General features: G+C 46.4%; 1 protein-coding gene and 1 pseudogene across 1 annotated transcript; both read right to left on the bottom strand.

Annotated features, from left to right (window-relative positions):
- Positions 1–1,516: 1,516 nt before the first annotated feature.
- Positions 1,517–3,543, bottom strand: LOC128846726 (perilipin-3-like; annotated as a pseudogene).
- A 5,449-nt stretch (positions 3,544–8,992) lies between these two features.
- On the bottom strand, positions 8,993–17,266 carry LOC128846851 (perilipin-3-like). Its single transcript, XM_054046100.1, has 8 exons — positions 17,230–17,266; positions 16,062–16,142; positions 15,406–15,601; positions 11,513–11,595; positions 10,871–11,102; positions 9,929–10,119; positions 9,560–9,682; positions 8,993–9,472 (listed from the first exon to the last, which is right to left on the bottom strand). Exons 2-8 carry the CDS (start codon positions 16,125–16,127, stop codon positions 9,131–9,133), a joined length of 1,233 nt encoding a protein of 410 aa, XP_053902075.1. The 5' UTR covers positions 16,128–16,142; positions 17,230–17,266; the 3' UTR covers positions 8,993–9,130.
- Positions 17,267–24,770: the final 7,504 nt, after the last annotated feature.

A 24,770-nucleotide genomic window follows, 5' to 3' on the forward strand; every position in this document is an offset into this window, starting at 1 on the left:
CAGTAGAAACAGCAGATATCTTTATCACACTGCTCCAGCACAGGCTAGTCCTACCTTCACTTTTGCATAGTAATACAATTACAGCTGTGCTGATAACAGATTTCTCAGTTCACTGAGTTCTAAAAGAAAGAAAAATTCAGATTGAGTTGAACTTAAAATGAATTTCTCATAAATGAAAGACCCCAAAAACTTTGAAGAGTTGTTGATGGGGGGGTAAAATGAAGTGTTGCATTGAACCCAAAACAAGATAGAAATTTAAAATAAAACAAATCTAAGGAAAGAGGGCTAAATACCCAAGAGCCACAAATGAGTGAGGCAAATGCCTTAACCACAGAGTTATTGGTTTAAGGTGCTCCTCTGCCTCCTCCTGTTTGGTGAAGCTATCCAAACAATTGGTTGCTGAAGCCATACAGTGGATTAGTGCTGAACTCAAAAACAGCTGTTGTCAGCCTTAAGTGGCCTTCTTTTGGTAAATGAGGAGCTCAAAAAAAAAAGTTTCACCCAGCTCTAAGCCATAATTCTTTTCTTCCCATCTCCTACCAGTAGAGTTGGCTGGAAAGTGGAATTTGAGGTGATGAACTGCCAAAAGGCTCTTACCCTGATCCCCCATAAGCTCAGCAATGCTATTCCCAAACTATGCTAGATGTAGCACTAGTGCAATAGAAGTTGTTTATCAAACTAGATTATTTCAAGCTTTGGATGGGGTATACTAGGTCTTTAATAAAGAGTGCTTGACCATCGGAGAGGTTGTCAGTTAGCTAGGGGAAGGAGAAGAACAAGGAAATCTAGCCAAGAAATGTTTGTATGCTGTGAAGGTTTATTTTTTAAAGTAGAAATATTGGTCTAAGTACAGTCAATATCAGAAGAAAAAAATATCCCCTTTCAGTTGGTCAGTATCATTCTTACACCTGAATCATGGATCTTTGCTACTACCTACAATACTTCCCCTAAGGGAACAAGTCTTTCAACAAGTGCTTAAGACTAGCAGGGGTATGGGACATCATCTACAGCAAAGTTAATGGTTACAAGTTTCAGTCTTAATTCTGCTTCTGGCCTATGGAGGATAGTGTTCTGGGAAATAAGTCTTCTGTTGTGTCCTGCTGAAAGTATATGCCTCTGCTTATTCCCTTGCTACTTGGCTAACACCTTAGAATGAGGGCAAGTGGAACTGATGAGTCAATCTAGTGCTGCACCACGTACAGCCTCTACACCTGGTTTAAAGAGGAATTTCATACTTGCTAGAATAGTTAGACTGCAGCCTTTTGGATTTTCTGTTTCATACACAAGTGCACCATGGCCACAGTAGTCCTGATCTCAGAACACTACTCCAGCATGACAATTTGAACACAGTGAGGTTTAGGCACATTGCCAAAGTCAGTCACCATAGTTTGCAGGAGTCGTTTTGTCACCCAGAGCTGCCTTTCCAGTGCAAGCCACATATGGTACGCTGTTGAGTGATTAAAGCCACGAGGACATTCCCATTACATGGATGGCAGTGGTGAACAGGATGTGTTACTCAAGTCATTACATGGAGATATCTGCAGGCTAGTACCCACTCCTCTTCCACCTGGTCAGGCTCCTGGAAGGTAGCAGAAGCTTTGACCATTGGTGAGAATGGTCTCACAAGCCAAGAGAGGGGGTGTTATGCTTTTGATATATCAGCAACTCCTCCATGTATTTCTGGGCCATTGACAAATTCCCTTGGCTCTGGACCAGGATATTGCTGGACAAATCCTTCTCTGCTGCCAGGTCCTTCCCAGAAGCATGAAGTTCTGCAACATTGCAATAAGCCTGTTTCATCTTCTCTAAATGCTGGAGGGAAGGCCTTGGATCATGGACTCTAGGCTCAGAAAGGTGTCCTGCAGCTGCTGCGTGATCTTTTGGGACAAGACAAGAGCTAAAAATTCCATCTTCTAGAAGGAAGCAGATTAGGAGAGATTGTTACGTATAACGAGGAATGGGTTGTCTCCCAACCAAGCCAGAATCCAGTAATCTGGTACCTCAAGTTCTGTGGAGCTGGTCTCCATGCCCTTCTGAAAGATTCCTGCTCCAATCCAGCAACATTCAGTGCAACTTTTCCTGGCCATCCTGAAGCTTCTGATCAACTCCCTGCTTCACAGATTCAACCTGGAGGGGAAGAGCCATAGAGTTTGGAATTAGGTAGGAAAGGTTCTATGTCAGTGACTAAGAGACTAGATGGAGACAACAGGTTATGAAGCAGCCAACATCAGCACAATGAGAAGTCTGAAAAGCAGCAAGAGCAAAAGTGCCCATCAGAATTGAGTTTATCATACTAAAGTTGGCTCTGCAGCAGCAGTAAAGGTGTGTGCCGTGTGTCAGCCAAGAAGGCGGCCAGACTAGGAGGTGGTCTAGCTGTACCTACCAGGTCAATGGTGTAACGAAGCTGCAAGAGGGACTCCTGCATGCCCTGCCAGGGCTGTCTCACTTTGTCCACAGAATAGAGTAGGTGCACCAGCAGAGCTTAGTGGAAAGAGACCCCAGATGCACAAAATACTTCTGCTGCTCTTGCGTGGAAGCCATTTCAGTCCTCTCCACAGAGGTTGCCAGTTTAGCTGATGGTGATGGAGAATAGGGTAAAGCATCCTGGCCAAGCAGACCCTCACTATTTGTGAGCATAAGCCCTCGTTCCACCTGGAGCCTGTGCTCTGGAATAGTAGGGACACACCACTTGCCACACCAGAGTTAAAGTTAAGAAATCCAATTACATTATACCTAAGTGTGTAACTCAGCCTCAACACCAAATACCCTAGGTGGGAAGTTACCCCAAGACCATCCCAGATTTTTTTTTTTTTAAATTGTGATGTTACTTTTGGCCGTAGCTCCATTTTAATAGTGTGTCTGGAACAGGACTAGATTTGGAAGTCCAAGTTACTGGGAGTCATTTAGACCAATTGGACAGGTTCTTAGTGTACAGTTTAATGCATGCAGAGCATTATATGCCGCTAATGAACAATGGCTTGAACGCATGTTGAAAGCAAGGTCCTGCTCAGGATGGCCAGGAATCTCAGTGGCAGTATTCAGGCTGGCTCCATCCATTTCCATAAGGGTTTGGAACACTCTTGCAGAATCATTTTGACTTTCCTTTGACAAGACTGATTGAGAGGAGTAGACTGACACTGCTCAAGTGAATGCCGAAGGCTAATGTTCCTTTTTGGATTGCCATTACGAGTTCTTCCCTTGACATTGCCCTCCCTTCCACACCCATCCCACATAAAAAGGAGACTGCACTTTGAAACTAGGGCATATCCACATTTTATTAAAGTGGTATAAGTATCCTCTGACCTGGTTCTTCATCTGTGATGGGGAGATAATGATCCACCAGTTCTTCAGATTTCCCCAGAATGGCTTGTGCTCCCATCACAGCCATCTGACCCATTCTGGCGTGCATGACTGTGCTCATGCCACTGGTCACCATTCATCTGGCAGCCTCCTGAAAAGCTTCCTTGTTTGTTTCCTTTATTAATATGTGGACCCTTCATTGGGGCTGTGGTGAACACCTACATTTTTTGTTCCCCCTTCAGCTGTGGGACCCTCCAATCGGTGCCTTGAGTCATGTAACTGTCTGGGGCAGAGACCTGTAAAGTCCTCTCTGTCCTTCCCAGAACCACCTCCCAATCCCCAGTCCAAGTGCGTGTGAATACAGAAAAACTAGAGACATGAGGAAAGTACACTGTGCATGGAAATAACTGGTAACTTTATGACTGGGGAAAGAAACGTGGGCTGGGTGAACTTCCCTGTGGGTTTTAGAACACAGAGAACAGGAAAAGCAAAGTGAAATACCTGTCATCACACCCTGAACAGCGCTAAAATACCACCTTCCTCCACCCCTCAAAAATTAGCACCACTTTGAACCCTGGGATTACTCACAATTAACAGCCACATCCCCTCACCATCTATTCTCAAGGTTCTCAGGCATTAAGCAATCCCCCTAAACTGTGGTGCGGCTAACAGTTGAGAGCATTAACACAAAATGAAAGTGCAATTTAACTTGGCAGACACCCTCCGCAGAACAATCATAAACCAGAAGGTGTTGTACCCATAGAGGTGCACTGCCCCAATTATCTGTACCGAGTCATTACCTAAACGACTGGCTAATGACCATCAGCAGGAGGGTGAGTGGGAATACTCCCTGAAAGGTGTTGTTCCTGGGATTGTTTTTACAACAACTGCATGGGGTGTGGCGCTTTGTTCCAGAACCAAGTGTTTTGCCAATGTAGGGTAGAAGCCAACTTCTCTCAGAGCTCCAGGAACATCTGCTTCCTCAGTCTGAAGCTCTGCAGCCACAGCTTATCATCCCAGGTTTCCAAGACAATATGATCCCACCACACTGTGCTGATCCTCCTGGCCTAGAAGCAGCGGTCCGGTCATAGATATACAGTCACAACATCAGCAACCTCCTGCGTTTCTCTGTCATATAGCATCAGTGGATCAGTCACTGTCTCAGTCTCTCACCTTTGGCTTGTGAGAAAGGTTTGAGGCCATTTAACCGAGGTTCTTGCAGGTCATGTACTGCAAAACAGACACATTTGTCCTGCAAGAAGGAGTAGTGGCAGAACCACATCATCAGTCACTTGCTCCATGTCTTCCAACAAGATGGGCGGGAGGGTGGAGGGGACGGAGAGAGAGAGAGAGAGAGAAAAAAAAGAGTTTTCTACAGCCTTAGCTACAAGTCATATGGCTTTTAGCTCATGCAGTAAGCTCCAGAGGTCCCAGCTTTCATCCCACCCACCCGCCCGCAACTGGGGTCTGTTGGTTACACTTGCTCCCTTTTTTTCCCCCTGTACTGGTTCCTGATCTTAATAATGCAGACTATGAGCTAGCATGACAAACTGGACTACATAGCAAGGAGAATGAGAAATTCTAGTCACTCATGTGAGATTTTTCAGTGACCCTCTTTTGGTTCTCCTCCAGTGCAGCCAATAAAATCTTGGAATGAAGTGAATGAGGATACAAAAAAAATATATGGAAAAGCTGCCTCATTTCCCAAGCGCAGTTCCTCCTATGCATCAAATGAGGCAGGAGTCCTGTTGAAAAAAGTGCAATGTGACCATGTAAGTAGAGACTGTATTACAATTATGGCTGAGCAAATAATTGATTTTTTTCAGTTCGGTGGCTAAACAGTGAATTTTCTTCCAGGTTTTTCGGTTTCAAACCAAAACAAAAAACAGAAAAAAAAATTGTTTGGGTCAAAATGAAATGCCAAAATGGTTCAATTTGACATTTTTTGGAAACAAACTGTTCCAAAATTTGCGGGGAGGGAGGGGGGAGAAATCAAGGTTGTTCTTTTTTCCTGATGAAACAATTCACACAACTCAATTCAAGTTCATGATTCGTTTTGGTGTCCTGAAAAATACATTTTTGATGAATTTACTATTTGCCACAAAATTTTTGCCCAAGATAGATATGCACAAAACAACCTTTCGTCTAGCATTTTCTAACTTGAGAGCTTGACTTTTCAACTGTAACACTGTTCTCTCACTGTAGGTTTCATGCAGGATAGCATATAAACTAAAGAAATTACTTCCTGCAGTAAGTATAGGGAAATAGCATATGTCATATTCTAGGGTGGTAACTAGATAAACATCAGCTTTTTAGTGGTGACAACAGTAGTATTTTCATTATGAAGATCAACCATGCCTTCAAGGACATTTGCTTATCATTTAAATAAGTTTTGTTTCACAGAAATTTCCCCATTCTCTCAGCTGTGTCAGGGAAGAGGCTAATTATATATAGCTGCTCCTTTGTTGAGCCATTATTCATATTGATAGCTGCATCCCATCTTACAACTATTTTCCCTGAGCAAGCTTCTGGAGTAGAAGGTCTTATCAACTTCCTAGAGGTTTTTGTTTGACTTTCACATCATCCTTTTCTGAGATGACCTATTACTTGCCCCTCATTCTCTCTTGCTCTTACTATGTGTAGTTTGATATGGAAAAGACCTTTTCTGTCTTCTAGTCCATCTCTCTAAGCCTGCATAAACTCCATCTCCACAATATAACTTCTGGTTTTATTCATTCCAGGTTTGAAAACTTCATTCAGTTGCAGGACAATTGGTTTTTCAGAGCCTAACTAAAAGTATATGTCCCTCAGATTAGACTAAACTCCTCAGGGCAGAGATGGCCCATGTCCATTGCAGTCTTAAACTCCTAGTTGCTGCTAGGTACATTCCAGTTGCTCTGTTTTCCCTGTGAGAGTTTTAAATGGCCCTCCCCATATTAAGCTTTTTAATTTTCTTCCTTTTACAGTGGATGCATCACTTACTGCTATCCTGAAGTATTGCTCCATCCTTGCATATGACTTTCAGAGAACTCTAGTTACTCAGACTCTAGGTAAACTTCAACAAAGTAGTGCATTAAAGGACTTAAGATTGTAAAGTCAAATCTTCAAGTTAGGAAATGCCCACCTCAAGGATGCTTAGCCTTCCTGCAATGCCAATGGTAGACTTTTGCTGTCGTATTTAGAGGTAGTTACTTAGCCACTCGCAAAGAGATGTTGTTACATTCATAATGGTTAGGTTACTTCTCCAAGATGCACCGAGCTAGCTTCTCTTCCCCCCCCCCCCCACACACACCCAGGGCCGGCTCCAGGCACCAGCCGACCAAGCATGTGCTTGGGGCAGCACCTTGGGGCGGGGCGGCATGCAGGTTTTTATTTATTTATTTTATTGGTTCGTTGGGGCAGCACTGAAGGGTTTTTTTTGTTTCTGCGGCGCCTGGAGGGGGCAAGGCTTCAGGCGGCGCGGCACTCGGGGGGGCAGGGGCTGGCACAGCAGTCAGAGGGGGGGCAGGGGCTGGCACAGCATGGTGCTCAGAGGGGGCAGGGGCTTGGCGTGGCACTGGGGGCTGGTGCAGCAAGGCGTTCGCAAGGGGGGGGCTTGGTGCGGTGCTCGGAGGGGGGGGCGGGAGAGCGTGGTGCTGGGGGCTGGTGCAGCAAGGCGTTCGCAAGGGGGGGGCTTGGTGCGGTGATCGGAGGGGGGGCGGGGGACTGGCGTGGTGCTGGGGGGGCAGGGGCTTGGCACAGCACTCGCAGGGGTTGGGGGCTTCGGGTGGGGCGGTGCTGGGAGGGGGCGGGGCTGCGGGCAGCATGGTACTCGGGAGGGCGGAGATTTTGGTGGTGCTGGTGGGAGGCTTGGCTGCACAGCGGGGGGAGGGCGGTGAGGCGCTCGCAGGGGCAGCGCTCTTCTTTTTCGCCTGGGGTGGCAAAGAAGTTAGAGCTGGCCCTGTCCCCAACCTGGTTAAATCTTATGTCACATGCCACAACACTGATGACCCCACCCAGTTTGGTCCCATTTGATACTTTAGTTCTTTGCCATAAGAGGACACCTGACTTCCAACAGCTGCACTTGCTTAGGTAGCAGGCAAGAAGCTGTGCATAGGCAAGAAAGCTTCACTCATTCATCTTTTATAGGTTCCTCAGGAAAGAGGAACCTTTCCTTAGGAAAGATGTTACCTCCTCCTGCAAAGCAGCTAAGATATTGATTTCTCCGCTTACTGGAGTGTGAAACTAGGGGTGAGAGGGAGTTCTATGGGGTAGTGGTGTTGTTCATGCCCCCCCCCCCATGAGGGCTTAAAGCATTAATCTACTTCAGAAGTATGTTCGCTCTTGCTGTATGGGAAACAAGCACCTTGGTGAGAGCCACCAGTCTTCTTTTAGCTCCATTGACTTGAAGAGGTGAAAGGGGGACCCAGCCTAGAAAACACAGCTGTGGGGTGGTGGCAGCAGGCTCTAGCTCACTTACTCCCCTAGTAGATACCGCTCTAGCCCTGCTGTGTTATCCCCTGTGCAGAAGCAACACCTGCTTGTCAACCTTAGGGTTGACACTTACCCTTCAGTGCTGACTAAGCCACTCCACCCTGTGTTCAATAAGCACATGGCTCAGGAGACCCCAAGAGTGGTGTTGATGCACACAGAGCACTTCCCTGGAGAGGAAAGCTCGTGTAGTTTTGTTTCTTCCGCACCTATGAGAGCATGTAAGGATACAAGTCTCATTTCTGCTGCTACATGCACACATTTTAGGAGGTAGGAATAGGAGCCAGGAGTTGCCAGTGCACACCCTTAAGCACAGTTAGTACATCCTGATTCAGGAAGGACAAAAGTCATTCCCCTGCTCCTGCCAGCTGCATGGTGAGTGTTAGGGGTAGACTGTAACCTCTGCAGAGTTCCACACTTTAGACCTCCCCTCCCATGTTCACCCAGCCTGAGTAACAGGCAAGGAAGGTCTAACAAAGGAGCAGGGCTCCTGCTCCCAGCTTAAGATAGGGTTAGGGGAATAGTTAGCGAGACAGAGCACACATGCATCAAAGCACACGTTTAGTCTCAACAATAAAATGGTTTTCAGTAGAGATCTTAGTCACATCAAGGCAGCTTTTGCATTTTGGACAACCCCACCCCACCAGCTTTGCTTCTATGCATTTAACTAACAGAAGTGTTACAATACAAGCAGTTTAGTGCTTAGAGTATAGGGGAGACTGGGATATCAGCATCTCAGGGTCTAGCTAACCCCCTGCTGCACAGGAAAGAAGTCCTCTAGAAATTTTTGCTCTAGACAGGTGCATAACTGGTGTGTGAGTTCTATTTTTATGGGTTACTAATTCAAGGTTTACATCCTCCGTGTCCAGGAGGATTGTACTAGGCTGTGAAATGATCTAGAAAATGCTTGAAGCACCCCTGCCTAGGTTATGTCTCCTAGTACTCTATTCCTTCCCACACAGCTTCAATTAAGTGAATAGCAATACAATACATGACTGATAGATGAGAACTACATGTTTGATATGTACAATTCACATGGCAAACCACCTTAAGGTCTCAAGACTGACACTAAGGGATGTTCCAGCTTAAGGGGTATTATCTAACCCATAGTGTTGCCTAAGTGTGGGTGGGGAATGTAGTTCAGAGCCCACACAGCTCATCAATACCACTTCAGTTGATTTCCTGCAAGATTATGTTAGCACTAGGATTCTCTAGGAGGCTTGGATAGGTGGACTTTCCGCCTCCTCTTGGAGGAGAGCAGCAATTCTCTAGGATACCAGGTTATTCTTCCCCATCAGCTGCCTTTGACTAGAAAAGGAATGCTTGTGTTTGGCAAGGATGCTTGTAGGGTAGGGACAGATTAGAGAACCCTGCTATTTTCCTGGTGCTGCAATTCTGCAGTGGTTCTGCCACAGGAGGTAAAGGGTCCCACTAGCCAGGAAAGGGGAGCATTATGCACCACATATTCCTGGGCCCTGAGCAGCTTCTGCTTGCTGCAGGTCAGGATACTGGTGGACAGGCCCTGGAAGGAGCTGGCCTTGGAGCAGACAGCATGGACCTCTTGCAGATTGTGATGAGCCTGCTGCATCTTGTCCTGGAGGCTGGTAGGAAGGCCTTGGATGATAATGACTAGGTTCAGGCACATGGTCTGCAGCTGCTGGGTGAGTCTCCAAGACATGACCAGAACCAGGGTATCCACCTGCTGGGGTAAAGCAAGTCTGTGTGTGGATTTATATTTAAAATGGGCAGGATAGAGCACCACTGCCAACATGAGTTAGTATCCAAGTACCTCTGGCCGTGCAGATCCCTCGTCAGTTACTGCAAGCTCCTTAGTCCACTCCAGCCACAACTGGTGCAGCTTCTGCTGACCCTTGTGTAGTTTCTTACCCACACTCTGCTTGACATTCTGAATCTGAAGTGGGGACAAGAACAAGGTGTTTTCAAGCTTTACTGTAGGAGGACCAGCCTAGGAAGCAAAGGGTTCCAGTACAGACAGACCATCTGCTGGACAGAAGTGTCAGACAAGTCTCCCATGGATATCAGAGATGACTGCAGTCATGTAGGTTAAGCCAGAATATTTTAGAGGAAAGTTTTGTGGTCTGCCCATTGGGGCAGGGCTGTCCCCAAAAGCTACTAGCACAGATTAAAGACTGCCTACCAGGTCAATGGTGTGCTGGATCTGAGAGAGGTTCTCCTGCATGCTCTGATGAAGCAGTCTCACTTTGCCCATGGACTGCAGGTAGGCACACTGGCGGAGTTCAGGGGACAGAGACCCCAGACGCACAAAGTACTTCTGCTGCTGTTCCACAGAAGCCACCTCAAAGCTCTTCACAGAGGCTGCTAATTTAGCTAAGGGAGAGAAGGACACACAATTTAGGCATCCCTGCCAGTGCAGAGGCTTCAGTCAGCAAAACCATGGCTATTTCAGAGCTCTCATTAACATCCGGGTCAGTAGCCTTTTCCCTTTGGAATACACCACCAGTATCTCCACCTCCATGTTCCTCTCTATCAGCTCCCTGGAAGGTAGGTGTTCTCCATCTAAGTGGTATTTGCACTTGCTTGGGAGCCTCCCCTGGCCTTACTACATTCCATTTCCACTGTCATGTAGGTTGCCCAGAAGAGAGACTGACTGGAATTACAGTTACCATTGATGACCATTATCTACATTTGTTTCCACAGCAGTCTATGGGAATCATTCCTCTGGGTGCATGTATCTAAGTAAAAAGAAGAACAGGAGTACTTGTGGCACCTTAGAGACTAACAAATTTATTATATATATATCTCCTCAATATATGTTCCATTCTATATGCATCCGAAGAAGTGGGCTGTAGTCCACGAAAGCTTATGCTCTAATAAATTTGTTAGTCTCTAAGGTGCCACAAGTACTCCTGTTTTTTGCGGATACAGACTAACACGGCTGCTACTCTAAAACCTGTATCTAAGTAGTGTTTTAGCAGCCCTTTAGTCAGAGTAATAGGATTGAGACCTAGATCATTGGCACACGAGAAAGAACTAGTGCAAGGGGAGTCAAAGCATAAGTCTTGGGTTTGGGAAGGCCAACCGCTATGGTGTACTAGTGTCATCCAGGTATTTCCCCAACCTAGTTCATCATCTGTTATGGGGAGGGAGTGATCCACCAGGTCTGCTGATTTCTCCTGCACAGCTTCTCTTCCACTCACAGCCACAAGCCCCAGTCTGGAGCCCATAACTGTGCTCATGCTGCTGGTTACTGCTGATTTGGCTGCCTGCATGGTCTTGTCCAGCACCTCAGTCACTTTGCTGTTCATGGCATCCCTGGTACCTGTCACCAACTCTTTGGCATCCAAAAGAACCTAGAAAAGGTCAAAGGTCATCACTTCATGCTACTTCACATTCATGACTGTTTCAAGGCGGGAATTAAAAAGTTACAGGATAGAAGCAGACGTGACCCCTCAAGGGATGCTTGCAGAGAGGACTCCATGTCAGTGGCGTAGACACCACTAAAATGGTCAGAAGGCCACAGCAGGGGTCAGAAGTGCACAACCTTGCTGGAGAGTCAATCTACTCTAGTTAGTGGTCTCACTTTAGGCATCCAAGTTGGGAAGCTTTGGCACAAGGTTTAGGTAGCTACAGCAGTGAGGAAGTGGTCAGTTCCTACCATACCCAGTCTTGAAACTCAAGGGATTGACAGCATTTAGCTAGATAGAAATATTTATCAGACCATGGTCCTCCCTTCCATCTAGGGCCTCAAAGAGCTAGTTACCTTATCAGTCGGCTGTTGAAGGATTGGCAGTTTCTCCTCCAGCTTTTCCAGTCCTTTGCAGGCAAATTCATTTGCTGTTGCAACTGAAAAAGTTGACAGTAAGAATTAAGTTTCCCAAATCTTTGTTTAAAAAAGGTGAGGAAGGGGGGACTCTAGTAGCTGATGGTCATTCCTGCTCTTTGATTTTCTGGTTCTGCAATATCCTTGCCATAGGCCAAGACACAAAGGAGCTTTCTTGCATGTTAATATAGTGTTTGCCTATAGCATGTTGTGGGAAGTGTTTGAGTAGAGAGTGTCTCACTGAAGGAGACTTCCCCTTTTCAATTAGATTTCATGGGCAAGTTTCATTTATAGGGTTGTTACCATATTAAGATTTTTCCTGGGGTAGGTTATCTCCTTGCATGTTATGGGAGCCTTTTATTATAACCCAGTGCCAATACCACATGTAATTACTCAGTGGAAATGTCTCCAGACAAGAGACTCAGAGCATAAAGCAAGACCTCTGTTGTGACCTCATTCTTTCCCCAGACGCAGCACTTGTTAATGCTTACTATTAGCAAGTGTTACTGAGGTTGTAATTGAGGTTTTGCATTGTACCATGAGGGAGATTACTGTGTAGCACATTTCCTTATCTGTCAAAGGCAGAAGGATGCTCTGATGCTGCCAAGGGAATTTACCCAACCTTAATCCCTTAAGACCATTTGCTTACAGTTTCTTGTTTAATATAGAAAGTGTAGGAGGGTTCTAGAGACGTGGATGCCTCCCACCTTCCTCTGGCATGTGGGGATATGCAGGGAACCCAGCTGTTCCATCTTTAGGCTTTAACACCATTGGTGTCTGAAAACCAGAGCAGGGGGAAAACCTTGCAGACGCTGCATCTGGTCTGTTGGGGCAGCCACAGCTCCTCAGAGTCAATGTGCAATCTTCAAAGGCTAGAGATCTGCCAGTGTTGGAGCCCAGAGCTTCTCACCCAATAACCCTAGATTTCACTCCAGGGCTAAGCCGTGGTTCTCAGCATAAATTCTCATTTCACTTTCCTAATGAGGATAAGATACAAAGGTGGCCACCTTCTGTGATGGAAGCTGCTGACTGATATCCAATTGGAGACAGAGCTACCTGTGACACATAGGTCTCAAGGATATTATGGGAAATTGCCCTTGTTGTATTAAGTTTATATGCTATTGTGGGACAAGATTGCACCTAACCTCTCTAGGGGGAAGATGTAAAACCTGAGAGTTCAAGGGGCTATACTGAGAGTAGTCTGGACTTGGCTGGCATTCTGGGACAAGTGTTAAGTAGATTTTCCGGGGAAATCTCTAGGTGAAGTCAGTCACAGCTAGGGAATTTGCATTATGCAAAAATCCACCACTTTGGAGCTACACCTGTCTGCTGATTGACATTCTGTAACAGGTAACATCAGAAGCTCAAGCTTACAAATAGCTGCTCTGCTCCATCTTTGTTCTGGTTTGGGATCAGAGATGAACTTATAGCCACAGAGAAACCTACCTGTGGTGTTTTGAGGACTAAAAAGCTATCAGAGCCCTAAGGTGGAGTGGAGGGTGCCCTCTGGTAAGCTTGTAGTAGGTGTAGATTCTTTTATTGTTTAATGGTTTTTGCTCTAATGCATTCCTGATTGAGGAAGGGGTCCTACTGCTGTAACGGTTACCAGTCATCTGGTTTTCAACCAGAACACAGTCAAAAAGGGACCCTGGCAGCCCTGGTCAGCACCACTGACCAGGTGGTTAAAGTCCAGTTGGCAGCACAGCAGGGCTAAGACAGGCTCTCTGCCTGCCCTGGCTCTACATGGCTCTTGGTAGTGGCTGGCATGTCCCTGAGGCCCCTAGGCACAGCCAGGGAGGCTCTGCATGCTGCCCCTGCCCCAGAACTGGCTCTGCAGCTCCCACTGGCTAGGAACGGCAGCCAATGGGAACTGCAGGGGCAGGGCCTGCTGGTGCAGGGAGCGCATGGAGCTGCCTGACCATTCCTCTGCCTAGGGGCTGCAGGAACATGCTAGCCACTTTAGGGAGCCACTTGAATTAAGTGCCAGCCAGAGCCTGCACCCCAAACTCCCTGCCCCAGCCCTGAGCTCCCTCCTGTACCCTTATTCCCTCTCAGAGCTTGCAACCTGCACCCCCTCCTGCATTCCAAACCCCTCAGCCCCACCCCCTAGCCTCCTGCACCCCAAACACCTCATCCCTGGCTCCACCCTAGAACCCATACCCCCAACTGGAGCCCTTGCCCCTTCCTGCACCTCAACCCCCTCCTGCACCCTAAACCCTCACCCCTGGCCCCATCCCAGGTTGGGGGAGAGCAAGGGCGGGGCACCTCAGGGAAGAGGCAGGGGTATTCGTTTGGTGTTCTGTAATCAGAAAGTTGGCAGTCATTAGCCATACCATTTTACAATGGAATTAAGGGAGAGGCTGCACTAAGCTAGGGGTGGGAGTAGAATGTAGTAGGGCAGGGTCAAACTGTTTATGGGGTGGGGAGGGGGAAAATCAGGGTATTGATTGCAGGGGATTGTGAAGATTATCCCTTTGTCAAAAACCCAGCCTCCCTAAAACACAACTTTTGATTAACGTGGTCTTTTTTAAAAGCAAAAACTGAAAGCTAAGGTGTGATGAAATGAAGTCTATTGTAACTTTCTGTGGAGGAAAATACTTGATCTCTAGAAAAGAGCTGTCTAATATGGCAGACCCCATTCCCATCTATATCTGTTAGACTATGTCCTCCAACCACTAGATGACACTCCCCTGCAAGGTTAAAATAGAATCCAGGAGGCCAAATCCCAGCATTAGTATTGTCTGGACAATAGTTGTGTAGCTCCCTGGTAAAGTGTGCCACATCCCACTCCAGTGGAGTTCCCAGAGCAGAACAATTACTCTGCTAGCATACGTTACAGGAGTGTGGGCTGAAGGTTCAAACCCTGCCGATTTCCCCCTCCTCCATGGGTTATCTGAAGGATTGCCCACGGTAGAATTCCTTAGCCTTTGTGAATGGTTCAAGTCATCCAATGACGTTTCCTTGGGCAGTTTATACTAAAACCCAAGCTCAAGCATATTTCAAGTTGAACTGCATTTAAGTCATGGTCACAGTGGCAAGAGTTTTGTTTGAGTGGCAAGGTAGCCCTTGCCCTTTTAACCCATTAACCAAGGAATAGTTAGTAGAAAAACGCCAAGTTGATTCACACATTTGGAGACACTTTCTCCACATAAGGTTGAAGCCAGCTTTCATCAGCTCAATCCAATCTTGACATTGTCTGTAATCCGTGTTTGTTAACCATTTTCTCCTCCCAGTACATGAGACATTGTCCCGGCAAAGTGAAGGCTTTTGTCACTAAGCATCTTAAGGGTTACTTGTGTGATCAGACATCCCCTACCCCTATTACTGACACTTGTTGCACAGCTGTTTGGCAGTTACTTTTCAGTAGTGATCTGGGTTGGAGGTCAGAGTTACTCAGTGAGATTTTAGTACTCTGAATGTGGTAGGGACTGAGTCTCTTAGCAACTACAAGCTTGCTCTTGCTAAGAAGGATCAAGTTTTTGTATAGTGGAGAGAGGTCACCCACTGCAATGAGAGGTTAGTTGTGCACATGGCCCCTTCCAATCACCTGTTCCTCAACCACACATTCAAAGAGACTTGCATGTATAGGTACAGACACTACACCAGTCAAGCCCAATAGTGGTAAGTCTCCATTAGAGAGGCATTGTTCAGATGCTGAAAGACAAATTCTGACCTGCCCTGAGTCACTCAGCTAGATGGAGGGGAGTGGCTTCCACCTAGGATATGAGCCAGCATGAGGTTCTCATGTGGGATTTTACACAACTGAAGCCTGTGTGATCACTTGAGACACCCCCCCCACCCCCCAATACATCTTTATGCCATAGTTTACTCACTCTGAGGTTCAAGTTTAGTCAGAACTGGCTGTGCACAGTTGATTGTAGCTTCAGTCATAGTCTTCACTCCTTTAGCTGCCACATCACACAGAGATCTGATGTGGGGGTGGCTCTCTTTAGTGGAGATGTAGACCATGGAAACCAGATCACAGGCAGATCTGACCAAAGGCAAGTTGGCCACCCTGCTCACCACATTCTGGCAAAGATAGAGAAGTCACATCAAGAAGAGATCTGCTGTGGAATGAAGGGAGGTTTGACTGTTTTCCCCACACTTAACACATTAGTCAAAGAATGAGAAACTCCCAGTCCTGTATAGACTGGAAGGTTAAGTGACCCTCCAGCCAATTATGGCTTTTGTATTTGATGCATTTAACTATTCAGTAAGGGAATGTCCTGGTCTATAGCTGTGGGATTTGAATCTCAGAATTTCAGCTGGAATTAGACCACATGTACTTCATGGAAATACAGCAGTGATTTCAGTCACCAGTTACCTCTTCCAGGTTTGGCAGCATTATTCATGACTAAGCAAGTTTTACAAGGCCCTAGACCCTTGGAGAGCCTGTGCTTATAGAGCCTGAAATGTGCTGCTGCAGATTTGTCTGGTGTCTGTTAGTGGCCAGATTGCTGCAGGGTGGCATAAAACATGGGCTACCAACCTGCTGTGCATGTTCCCTGCTCTCTGGGGTGTCAACAACAGGAGTTTGGCTTTTGTTTTCAGACATTGTCTAGTCAGACCACTAAAGAGGAGAAAGATAGAATAGTTACAAGTCAAAGCTTTGTCCCTTCCCTAGGCAGTATTCATACTGGGCTCCATTTTCATAGCCATGCATTAAGACAATATGCTCTCCTCTTCACTTTGTCACAGCCCAGTGGAGAGCACAAAAGCCTGACCTTCAAGTAAAATTCATCCATTTTAGATTAAATACAAGTGCACCTACCCAAAGCTCTGGCTATCTTACAGTAATATAAGTCACATTACTAGGCAATCAATATATTCCAAAAGTGCTCAAGATCAGCTGCTGGAGGAACCAATCAGCCATAGAACCTTCAGCAGTCTTGACTTCCCCACCCTACTCTCAAACAGTTATGTGATTGAGAGTAGTTTGACTTCCCCTCCCTAGTTTCAGGGTTAAGGTCTCTACTGATATAAAAAGGAGGCAGTTGGTTTATCATAGGAGCACTAGTAACCCTACTGAGCAGATATATGGCACTCTGAGTAAGAAACTCTCAGGCAGAGCCCTAACCCCTTATAAGGTTTAGGCTAGTAAGTAACATTCACAGGACACGCCCATTAACAGTTATGATGGCACTAGAATCCAAGCTTGATAAGAACTACTGTGCAAAGGTCAACAGCTCTTCCTGCACCACCAGTTAGAATTTCCAGAACTTGAGGCCAAATTGATGTGGCAAGACAGACTAAAACAATCCACCGCAGTGAACTATTGCCTGAAGCCACCTTCACACCTCAAGTTATATAGAAGGGTTTCCTTCTTATAAGAACTTTTAGTTTTTATTAGATTACGCCTCCTCATGCAAGTGAGATTAGGCATGGTTTTCCTAAACTGAGCAGTATTACTATAGAAGAGATCTGATAAATACAAGCCAAACAAGGGGCATTTGGGGAGGTGAAAGCTACCCTTCTCAAGGCCTTCAACTAGTAGCCTTTGCCACTATTTACTTTAACAATTCCAAGTAACTCTATTTGAACAGAAATAAGAACAAACCTCTTACAATAAAACAATCAGTTTAGAATCAAAAGTAACTTCCATACCACTTCTAAACAACTTTGCCTCCAATTTAAAGAAGCAAAAGAAAACCTCTTACCTAATAGATTAAAAGTTGCCTCTACCCAACAGGATCAACATCATAGAAGCCAGACCAGCTTCTGCCTTTATGTATGGGCAAGTGATATCATCGTGGGAGGGGAATCAAAGGACTGACAGCTTGAGGCAGCAATGAGAATGAACCAGACTGTGCCTTGACCAATGAGGGATGGAATAAGGATGAGCAATTGGGAAAGAAAGAGAGAGATACAGACTTCAATTAAGTTGCAATTGTTCATTCACCTCATGCAATTCAAGCTGATTCTTCTAGTTCTTGGATTCTAATGAGCCAATGGATTTTAAAAATACACAGAGGGCTCACCCAACATGTTTATGGTAATTGCTTTTGGGTGGCAATGTTACAAGTAGCAAAGCCATGGCTGAGTTAAGGAGCTTGTTCCTCCTGATTGCCAATAAAACTTTTGCACTCCCCCCTCTCCCTCTTGTAGAATGCCACTTTTCCCAGATTTTTCTCAGAGCATGTTTTAAATGTTGTTGGTATTATCGACTTGCCTCTAAGGTCATGCTGGTATTGTACTGATTAACTGTACTCAGATGGAGAGAACACATTTTTTTTTTCAAAACCTTTAAGACATTACCTAGACTAGCTTTCCTGTGCATATTAATTTCATGATTGTAAGATCCAACCTCTCAGGACTTTCCAGAGCTGGAAATAAAAACTGTCCCATTTAGCAGGGGTAGATTCCCAGCTTTCCTGTGGTGTGAGCGTGAGGGAAGAGGCACTTCTATGAATACTTCTATGTAATAATGGTATGAATATTGTAAGTGACCTGATCAGTAAGGTAAAGTTACTGTATAACAATGGTGGGTTATTAGAATTTCTGATATGATTGTATCTAACTTAACAGGGGACAAAGAGGAGAGCAACACAATACATGTAGACAAGCCCACACACACTAGGAAGACAATGGAGCAAGTTGCTAGATTCAAAGATCCTGTCTCCCACAAGTTGCAGGCTTTGTTTTGCCAAAGTTAGAGACTGGAGAGTCAAAAAAAAAATTAAAATCCTTTCTTAGGGGAGGGACACTTGTCCGAATCGGACTCCAGGGACACAGGGATGGAGTCTAAGCGGTAGGGCCGTCCTAGATCCAGGGAATGATATGGCCCTAAGGAAAAAGTAGACTAGTCTGTTCTATTGTTTTTAAGATCTGTTTGCACTGAAAGCTTTTGTTCTGAGCAAATAATACTTTGCTCTAGGGAGGCTGCTTGGTCATTGTTTTACCACTATCATTGCTCCCACAATGAAAAGGAACAGAACTGCAGATACTGAACACAAGTCAGGCCTGCTGAGGCATAGGCACTGGAACAATTTTTTATAGTAGGGGTGCTGAAAGCCATTAAACAAAACTGTAAACCCTGTCATAGAAACCACTTCAAACCCGGGGATGCTGCCACACCCCCAGCATCCCTAGTTCCAGCACTTCTGTGCTAAGGTAATCACAATTAGCACCTGGGAACTGCAATCCAAGGCTCAGTCTGAGAGTAGGAGAACCACATGATCCATCCCGAGTGAGGTGACAGCTCGTGGCCTGGAGGGGGCGCAGTAAAATATACCAAGAGGGGTTGGAGGTGCTATTACAAATTAACCATTTTAACCCTGAGGAGAGGGGAAGGGAAATCATAAAGTGCTAAAACTTATCATTGGTCCAAGCCTGACTATTGCCTAGCCTGGGCCTTAGGTGAGTGTCATTGTTTATAGACTGCAGCATCTTTAGCTGGACACAGAAACGCTTAACATTAGAGATCCCAGTGTAGTGTGATAATAATGCAAATCTTACACCCACATAACCCCCCGACCCCCAGCAGATTAAATTATTTTTCTGGCAACTGGCAAATCAGTAAAAAACCCAGCTAGGCCAGTCAAATACCAGCCAGGTTGTGACCCTACCCATGCAGCGGGCTCAGGGAGGGCATGCCACCTCCATCCCTGACTCACCTCAGCCAACCACCCAATCTGTCTAGGTTGGGAGGGCACAACCAAAAAATCTGAGGGTTGGAGGGGGCACATGAACCTGTGTGCCCCCATGTGCTGCCTCTGGTAGGGGGCACAAATATGCTGCTAAAATGCCTAGTGATGGTTTTGCCCCAGAGCCTCCATCTCCAGACTATTTACTGGGTCCCGACCGGTCATAAATACTTATAAATGGGTCTCGAGCCCAAAAAGGTTGAGAACCACTGCTATAAACAATGACAGTTTAGGCAATAACAGATCAAAACTGTTGATAATACAGCAGCTGTCTGCCCAACAACACACAAGCACACCGCACATGTGTGTGAGAGAGGGTTTGAGTCATGAGAAAGTGAGGAGACGTGCAATGTTATCAATCTTATATGTGTTCTCTCTCTACATACTATACATGGCTGTTGAAGGGGGGTTGCGGAGTTGTCTTGTGACTGGGGTTCTGGTTGCGACAGGCTTGCCTTGTGGGGTGGGGGGGGGTGTCAGTTTTTTGCATTTCAAAGGTGGTAACCCTACACATGGGGCTGGCCCCACCGAGCCCAGTCGACCCCCGCCGCACATGGCAGGCCCTAGCTGATTGGCATTGCAGGCCCAAGCCACCCCCGCAGCTTTGCATCCTGGGCAGCTGCCCCACTCTGGTTATGGCCCTGTCCTGGGGTGGTTTCGGTCGGATCCTGCCCCCCAGGGCTTACCTGGACTCCTGTTATCTTGACGACTGGGCCTAACCTGAGTGGCGTTGGGACCCCGGAGGCTGGAGTGCCTAGAACAGGGAGGCAAGCTCAGCCAACCTTGTGGGACAGGAGCCACAGGAATTACCACATCACCCTTCGAAACATTCTGGTGACCCAGTTTTGGGTCCTGCCCCACTGGTTGAGAAGCCCTGCTGTATAGGATGAGTGGGAGAGTCAGGAGAGAATGCCACTTTTGTGGGAAAAGAATATTTTTCTGACAGGCTGAGGTTTCTTTAAGATGCAACTGTTTGAAGCTGCTCAGAGACCCAGAGTGTAGATGTAGTCCTACTGGAGACAGCTGAGGGCCCAATCCTTCAAATCATTCCATGTGTCTAGCCCCTTGTATCCGCACCAAGCTCCATTTACTTCAGTGGACCCCACAAAGTTGCAGGAATATGCCCAAGCAGAATAGTTCATAGGATCAAGGCCTTAGTGGGCAGAGTACAGCAGTCTGCCTGCAATTAGACCTTCCTGGAAATTGCATCCTACCAAGCAACAGCTGGTAGTCAGCACAAGCTCGTCCTATGTGTACAGAGTAGTTAACCGGGATTGCCATTAAAAAAATCAGCATTTAGCCAGTTACAGAGTATACGCTTGAGAGGAAGGATGATCTAAGTAGGTAGGGTGTTAATCTAGGGATTGTGAGACCTGTGTTCAATTCCCTGCCCTAGACTTCTGTATGACCTTAGGCAAGTCCTGGCCCAGACCCTTGATGGTATTTAAGTGCCTCACTTCTATTGATATCAATGGAAATGAAAAGCCTAAGTACTTCTGAGGATCTGGGCCTTGGTGCCTTAGTTCCCCAAGTAGTATTTCCCTACCCCCCAGCAATGTCGTGAAGCACTCAGATACTGTCATGAGGAGGGCTAGATGGATACTACAGATACTAGCTGTGTGTCTCCAGCAGCCATTGCTGGTAACTGCAGGTGCATAATCACTTTTTAATGGCATTCGCCATATAAAGAGCTTTATGCAATGGGCTTTCCTAGCTGACTATCTCGGGATTCTAAACGTGAACTTCACAGAGTTCTTTATCTGTTTTGAAACTTGTCTGTGAGCTGGTAAAATGAGCCTGTTGCAATGAACACAGCAATGCTGGAAAACGTCAGAATGAGTGGCACACAAGCCCCATCATGGGGAGAATAAGCACAGTCTCATTCTAAAACCACCTTTTCTCTCCTTTAGAGCTTTTCTGCAAGACAATATTCCTTTGAGGATGAAATTTCCCACAGTTAGGCCCTGATCCTGCAATGAGCACCATGCCAGAGGATCCCTCTTCCCACAGAGTCCCACTCAGGTTAGGATCAGGGTCTATATCATTTTCCATCACTTATGACATTTTTTTATTTGTCATTGAAATGTCTTCAGCTGTGTCAAACTTCATCACTTAAGCTTTCTTACAACGCTTGGTGCCGAAACTTGTATTGCTGAGTCATGTATTGATTAATGAGAAAAGCTTTTCCTAACTAGCAACTGTTGTGATGTAGGCGGTCCCTTCCAAGACAGACCAGCTGGATGAAAGGTAGCTGTCAATCAAAGAGCTGGAAGTCTCAATTGGTGTCACATGTGGAGAACAAGTCACTTTCCTCCTAGGATCCTCTCCTCCTGCCTAGAACTGCAACCACATTCCATCTCCCATTGGTCAGGACAAGCAATGCACCTGGCTTGTGTGTGCTCCCCATTTGCTGATGTCAGTAGCTGTATATTAAGGGCAGAGTGATGGGTGTACTGTATGGTGCTTGAATTGGTGAGTAGAGATTCAGGCAGGAACAGAGGTGAGTGGGCTGGTTTCTAAGTGTTAGACTTGTTTAAACCCTGATAGTTCTGTTATTTAATACAATATAGTCAGTTGTTTCTCCTTGCTGCATCATGGGGGGGGAAGGAGTAATTGTTTTTAAGCAGAGATGGGTTTTCACTGTAACTAGAGCCTTTAATTAGGAAGGCATTGGCAAAAATGCTAATTACATGGAGGTGGGAGTTGAATATAATAAAACCTGTGGTGAAGATTCTCCTTCACTACTTACCTCTTGTAATGTCTAGGTATCTTAATATGAGGTCTTAAGAAGGTCCACTACAGGTGCTTTAAAAAATCCTGACACTTGTAAAATACACTGGGGGGGGGGGGGTGTTTGTCTTGGGTCTTTGAGCCTTCAGGGTTCAGGCTTTACCTCCACAGCAGTTAGAGTAAGAGACTCTTCTAACACACAGTTAGATTGTCAATTGCATGATATGGGGCTGGAATTCTGATGGGGGGGGGGGGGGGAAAACAGACAACAAGTGATGAGAATACTAGATTCTCTTTAAACTACTTCAAAACATGCTTATAAGTTAAGTAAAAGGAATCTTGTCTCCTTTACTGCTTGTCTAGGCTAACTATCAGTGTTTTGACTGGTATCAACTGTTAACACGGAGGGGAGGGGGGATCAACTATATTAATAAGCCTGCATCTCTTCAGGGGTGGCTCTAGGTTTTTTGCGACACAAAGCAAAAAAAATTTTGGCGGCCTCCCGCCCCCTCCCCCCCACCTGCACCCGCCTCCTGCCCCAGCCCTGGGTCACTGGTAACTCGCTCCCAGGGCAGGTCATTCAGCAGGAATTTTAGGTGTGCACAGAACACAGACAGGATTGGTTCCCATATGGTTACAGGACTGCAGTAAAGTGGAACAATTTTCAGCTTGTGTGATTGGAGGATATCTGGATGCATATTATAAGACTGTCCTACATAAATGAGGAAAAGTTGAGGTGCCTTTATTATTCTTTTGTGCCACTCTTTCTTTCTATGGGGAATTTGCCAATGCAATATCACTGTCTTCCTTTTAAACAAAAAAAGGCAATGGCTGTTGAAAATAGCAATTCCAGTCCTAATAACCACAGGGAAGCATTTCTTGCTCAGTTTTTATCCTACTTTTTCTATAGCAAGTTACAGTGGATCAGTATATTTGATTTGGGAGAAATGAAGTAACAGCCACCCAAACTGAGCTTGAGCACCCCTGAATTTTGAGGTGTTCAAATCTGGAAGGTAGGTGTTGGGGGGGGGGGGGGTGCCTGTGGCTCTGTAGGGGAGCATGGCAGCATATATGCAGCAGCGTGTCTGGCGCTGCATGAAGCCAGACATGCTGGTCTGAGTGGCATGGTAAGGGGGCTGGGGGGTTGGAGAAGGGGTAGGGGGTTCCGGGGGGGCAGTCGAGGGACAGGGAGCAGGGGGGGTTGGATGAGGTGGAGATTCAGGGGAGCAGTCAGGAGAAGGGGGGTTAGATGGGTCAGGTGTTTGGGGAGGGGCAGTTAGGGGACAGACAGCAGTTGGATAGGCATGGGAGTCCCAGGGGTTTGTTAGGGGACAGGTAGGGGGTGGGGTCCTGGGGGGGGGGTCTCAGGAGGGGACAGTTAGGGATAAGGAGAAGGGAGGCTTAGATAGGGGGTGGGATCCTGGGGGGGCAGTTAGGGGCAGGGGTGATCAGGGAGCAGGGGGGTTGGATGGGTTGGGGTTTCTGTGGGGGGCAGTCGGAGAGAGTGGGATGGGGGGTAGGGTGGGGCTACTCTCCCTCCCTGTGGAGTGTCCTATTTTTTTTTTGAATGTTAAAATATGGTATCCCTACCCTTCCCAGTGCAGCTCTCTATTCACAGCAGGCTGCAGCATGAGGTCTGAGTCCTCACTCCCTCCCCCTCTTTCCTGTTGGTAGTGGCTAAGGGAATGCTGGGAAATGTAGTTCTTTCCCTGCTCCAGGGCTGGCTCTATAAGCAGGGAGCTAACCAAGGAACTAGAGCTCCCAGGGCCCCCTGTTGGTTCTCAGCTCCCATGCTGGATCCCTGCAGCCCCTGCAACTGGGCTGCCCCAAGCACGTGCTTGCTTTGCTGGTGCCTAGAGCCGCCCCTGCATCTCTTTAAACTATAAAGTATGGTGAGGCTAGAGAAACAAGTGACAAAACCATGAAAAGCTGTGATCAAAACTTGCTTATATGTGTGGAAAAAGTGCATTTCTTCTGCTGTATTGGAAAAGATGAAGGTTCTCTGTATGCTGGTCATGGGTAATCTCAAACTGAGTAGACTCTAAAGTGCTTGACCTTTCAATTTATGTGAAGTCTATCTATTGAAAAGAGAAATAGAGAGGCAAGCTTAGGTCCTGTGACCTGACTGAACATATGCAGCGAGGGAGAAGCTCGGTGGTGGTCTTCTCCTCTTCCCTCCCCCCCCCCCCCCAAAGAAGAATCCCACCAAAACCCCCAAATGCTGCCTGCTTGTGTGGTATAGGCAGGGCCATATGTTACCATGGGATTTACCAGCACATGGACTGTGTTCCAGAATCGAAACTTTAATCTGAAAACTTACATGTCTGATTCTCATGTCTGAAGAAAACCTTCTGTGCAAACTAGTGACATCTGTGGACATCCAGAACCAAGTGTAATTGGATGTGCTGCTGTCAATTGGGTGTCTAGTTAGCAGTATTCAGGTTCTTTCCCCTTCTGAATATCATGGAAATGATTTTTCCCATATCCCCAGCCTGTTGCTCCTACCTTGCCACTTACCAAAACATCTAGCTTTGTCAATAATGCCCCCTTTCTAGGTTCATTGTTTTGGCTAATGAAGCATTGTACTGAAAATCAAACTTGGGGTGAGAGGAGGAAATATGCCATGTAAATGAAACTTGAGCCCATGTGATGACACAAGGGGACTGACTCTATTTTAAATTTTAAAATAAGACTTTTTGAGAGTTGCTTAAGCTGCCCAGACTCTGGGACCCCCTACAGAAATGGGCAGTGGGGGATGAGCTTGCCACAGGCTTGCTAAGCTCTAGCCATGGTTCCCATGGAACAAATGGGGGCAGGGCAGCTGC

This window comes from Malaclemys terrapin, chromosome 12 (genome assembly GCF_027887155.1).
Source record: "Malaclemys terrapin pileata isolate rMalTer1 chromosome 12, rMalTer1.hap1, whole genome shotgun sequence".
Classification (NCBI taxonomy): Eukaryota; Metazoa; Chordata; order Testudines; family Emydidae; genus Malaclemys; species Malaclemys terrapin.

Bases quoted from the DNA above. Each gene is read 5' to 3' on its own strand.
- LOC128846851 (XM_054046100.1), bottom strand. From the start codon at position 16,127: ATGTCTGAAAACAAAAGCCAAACTCCTGTTGTTGACACCCCAGAGAGC. The intron at 15,602-16,061 runs GTTGGTAGCCCA...TATCTTTGCCAG, and splicing joins GCAGGGAACATGCACAGCAG to AATGTGGTGAGCAGGGTGGC. The intron at 11,103-11,512 runs GTAACTAGCTCT...GACCTTTTCTAG, and splicing joins TTCAACAGCCGACTGATAAG to GTTCTTTTGGATGCCAAAGA.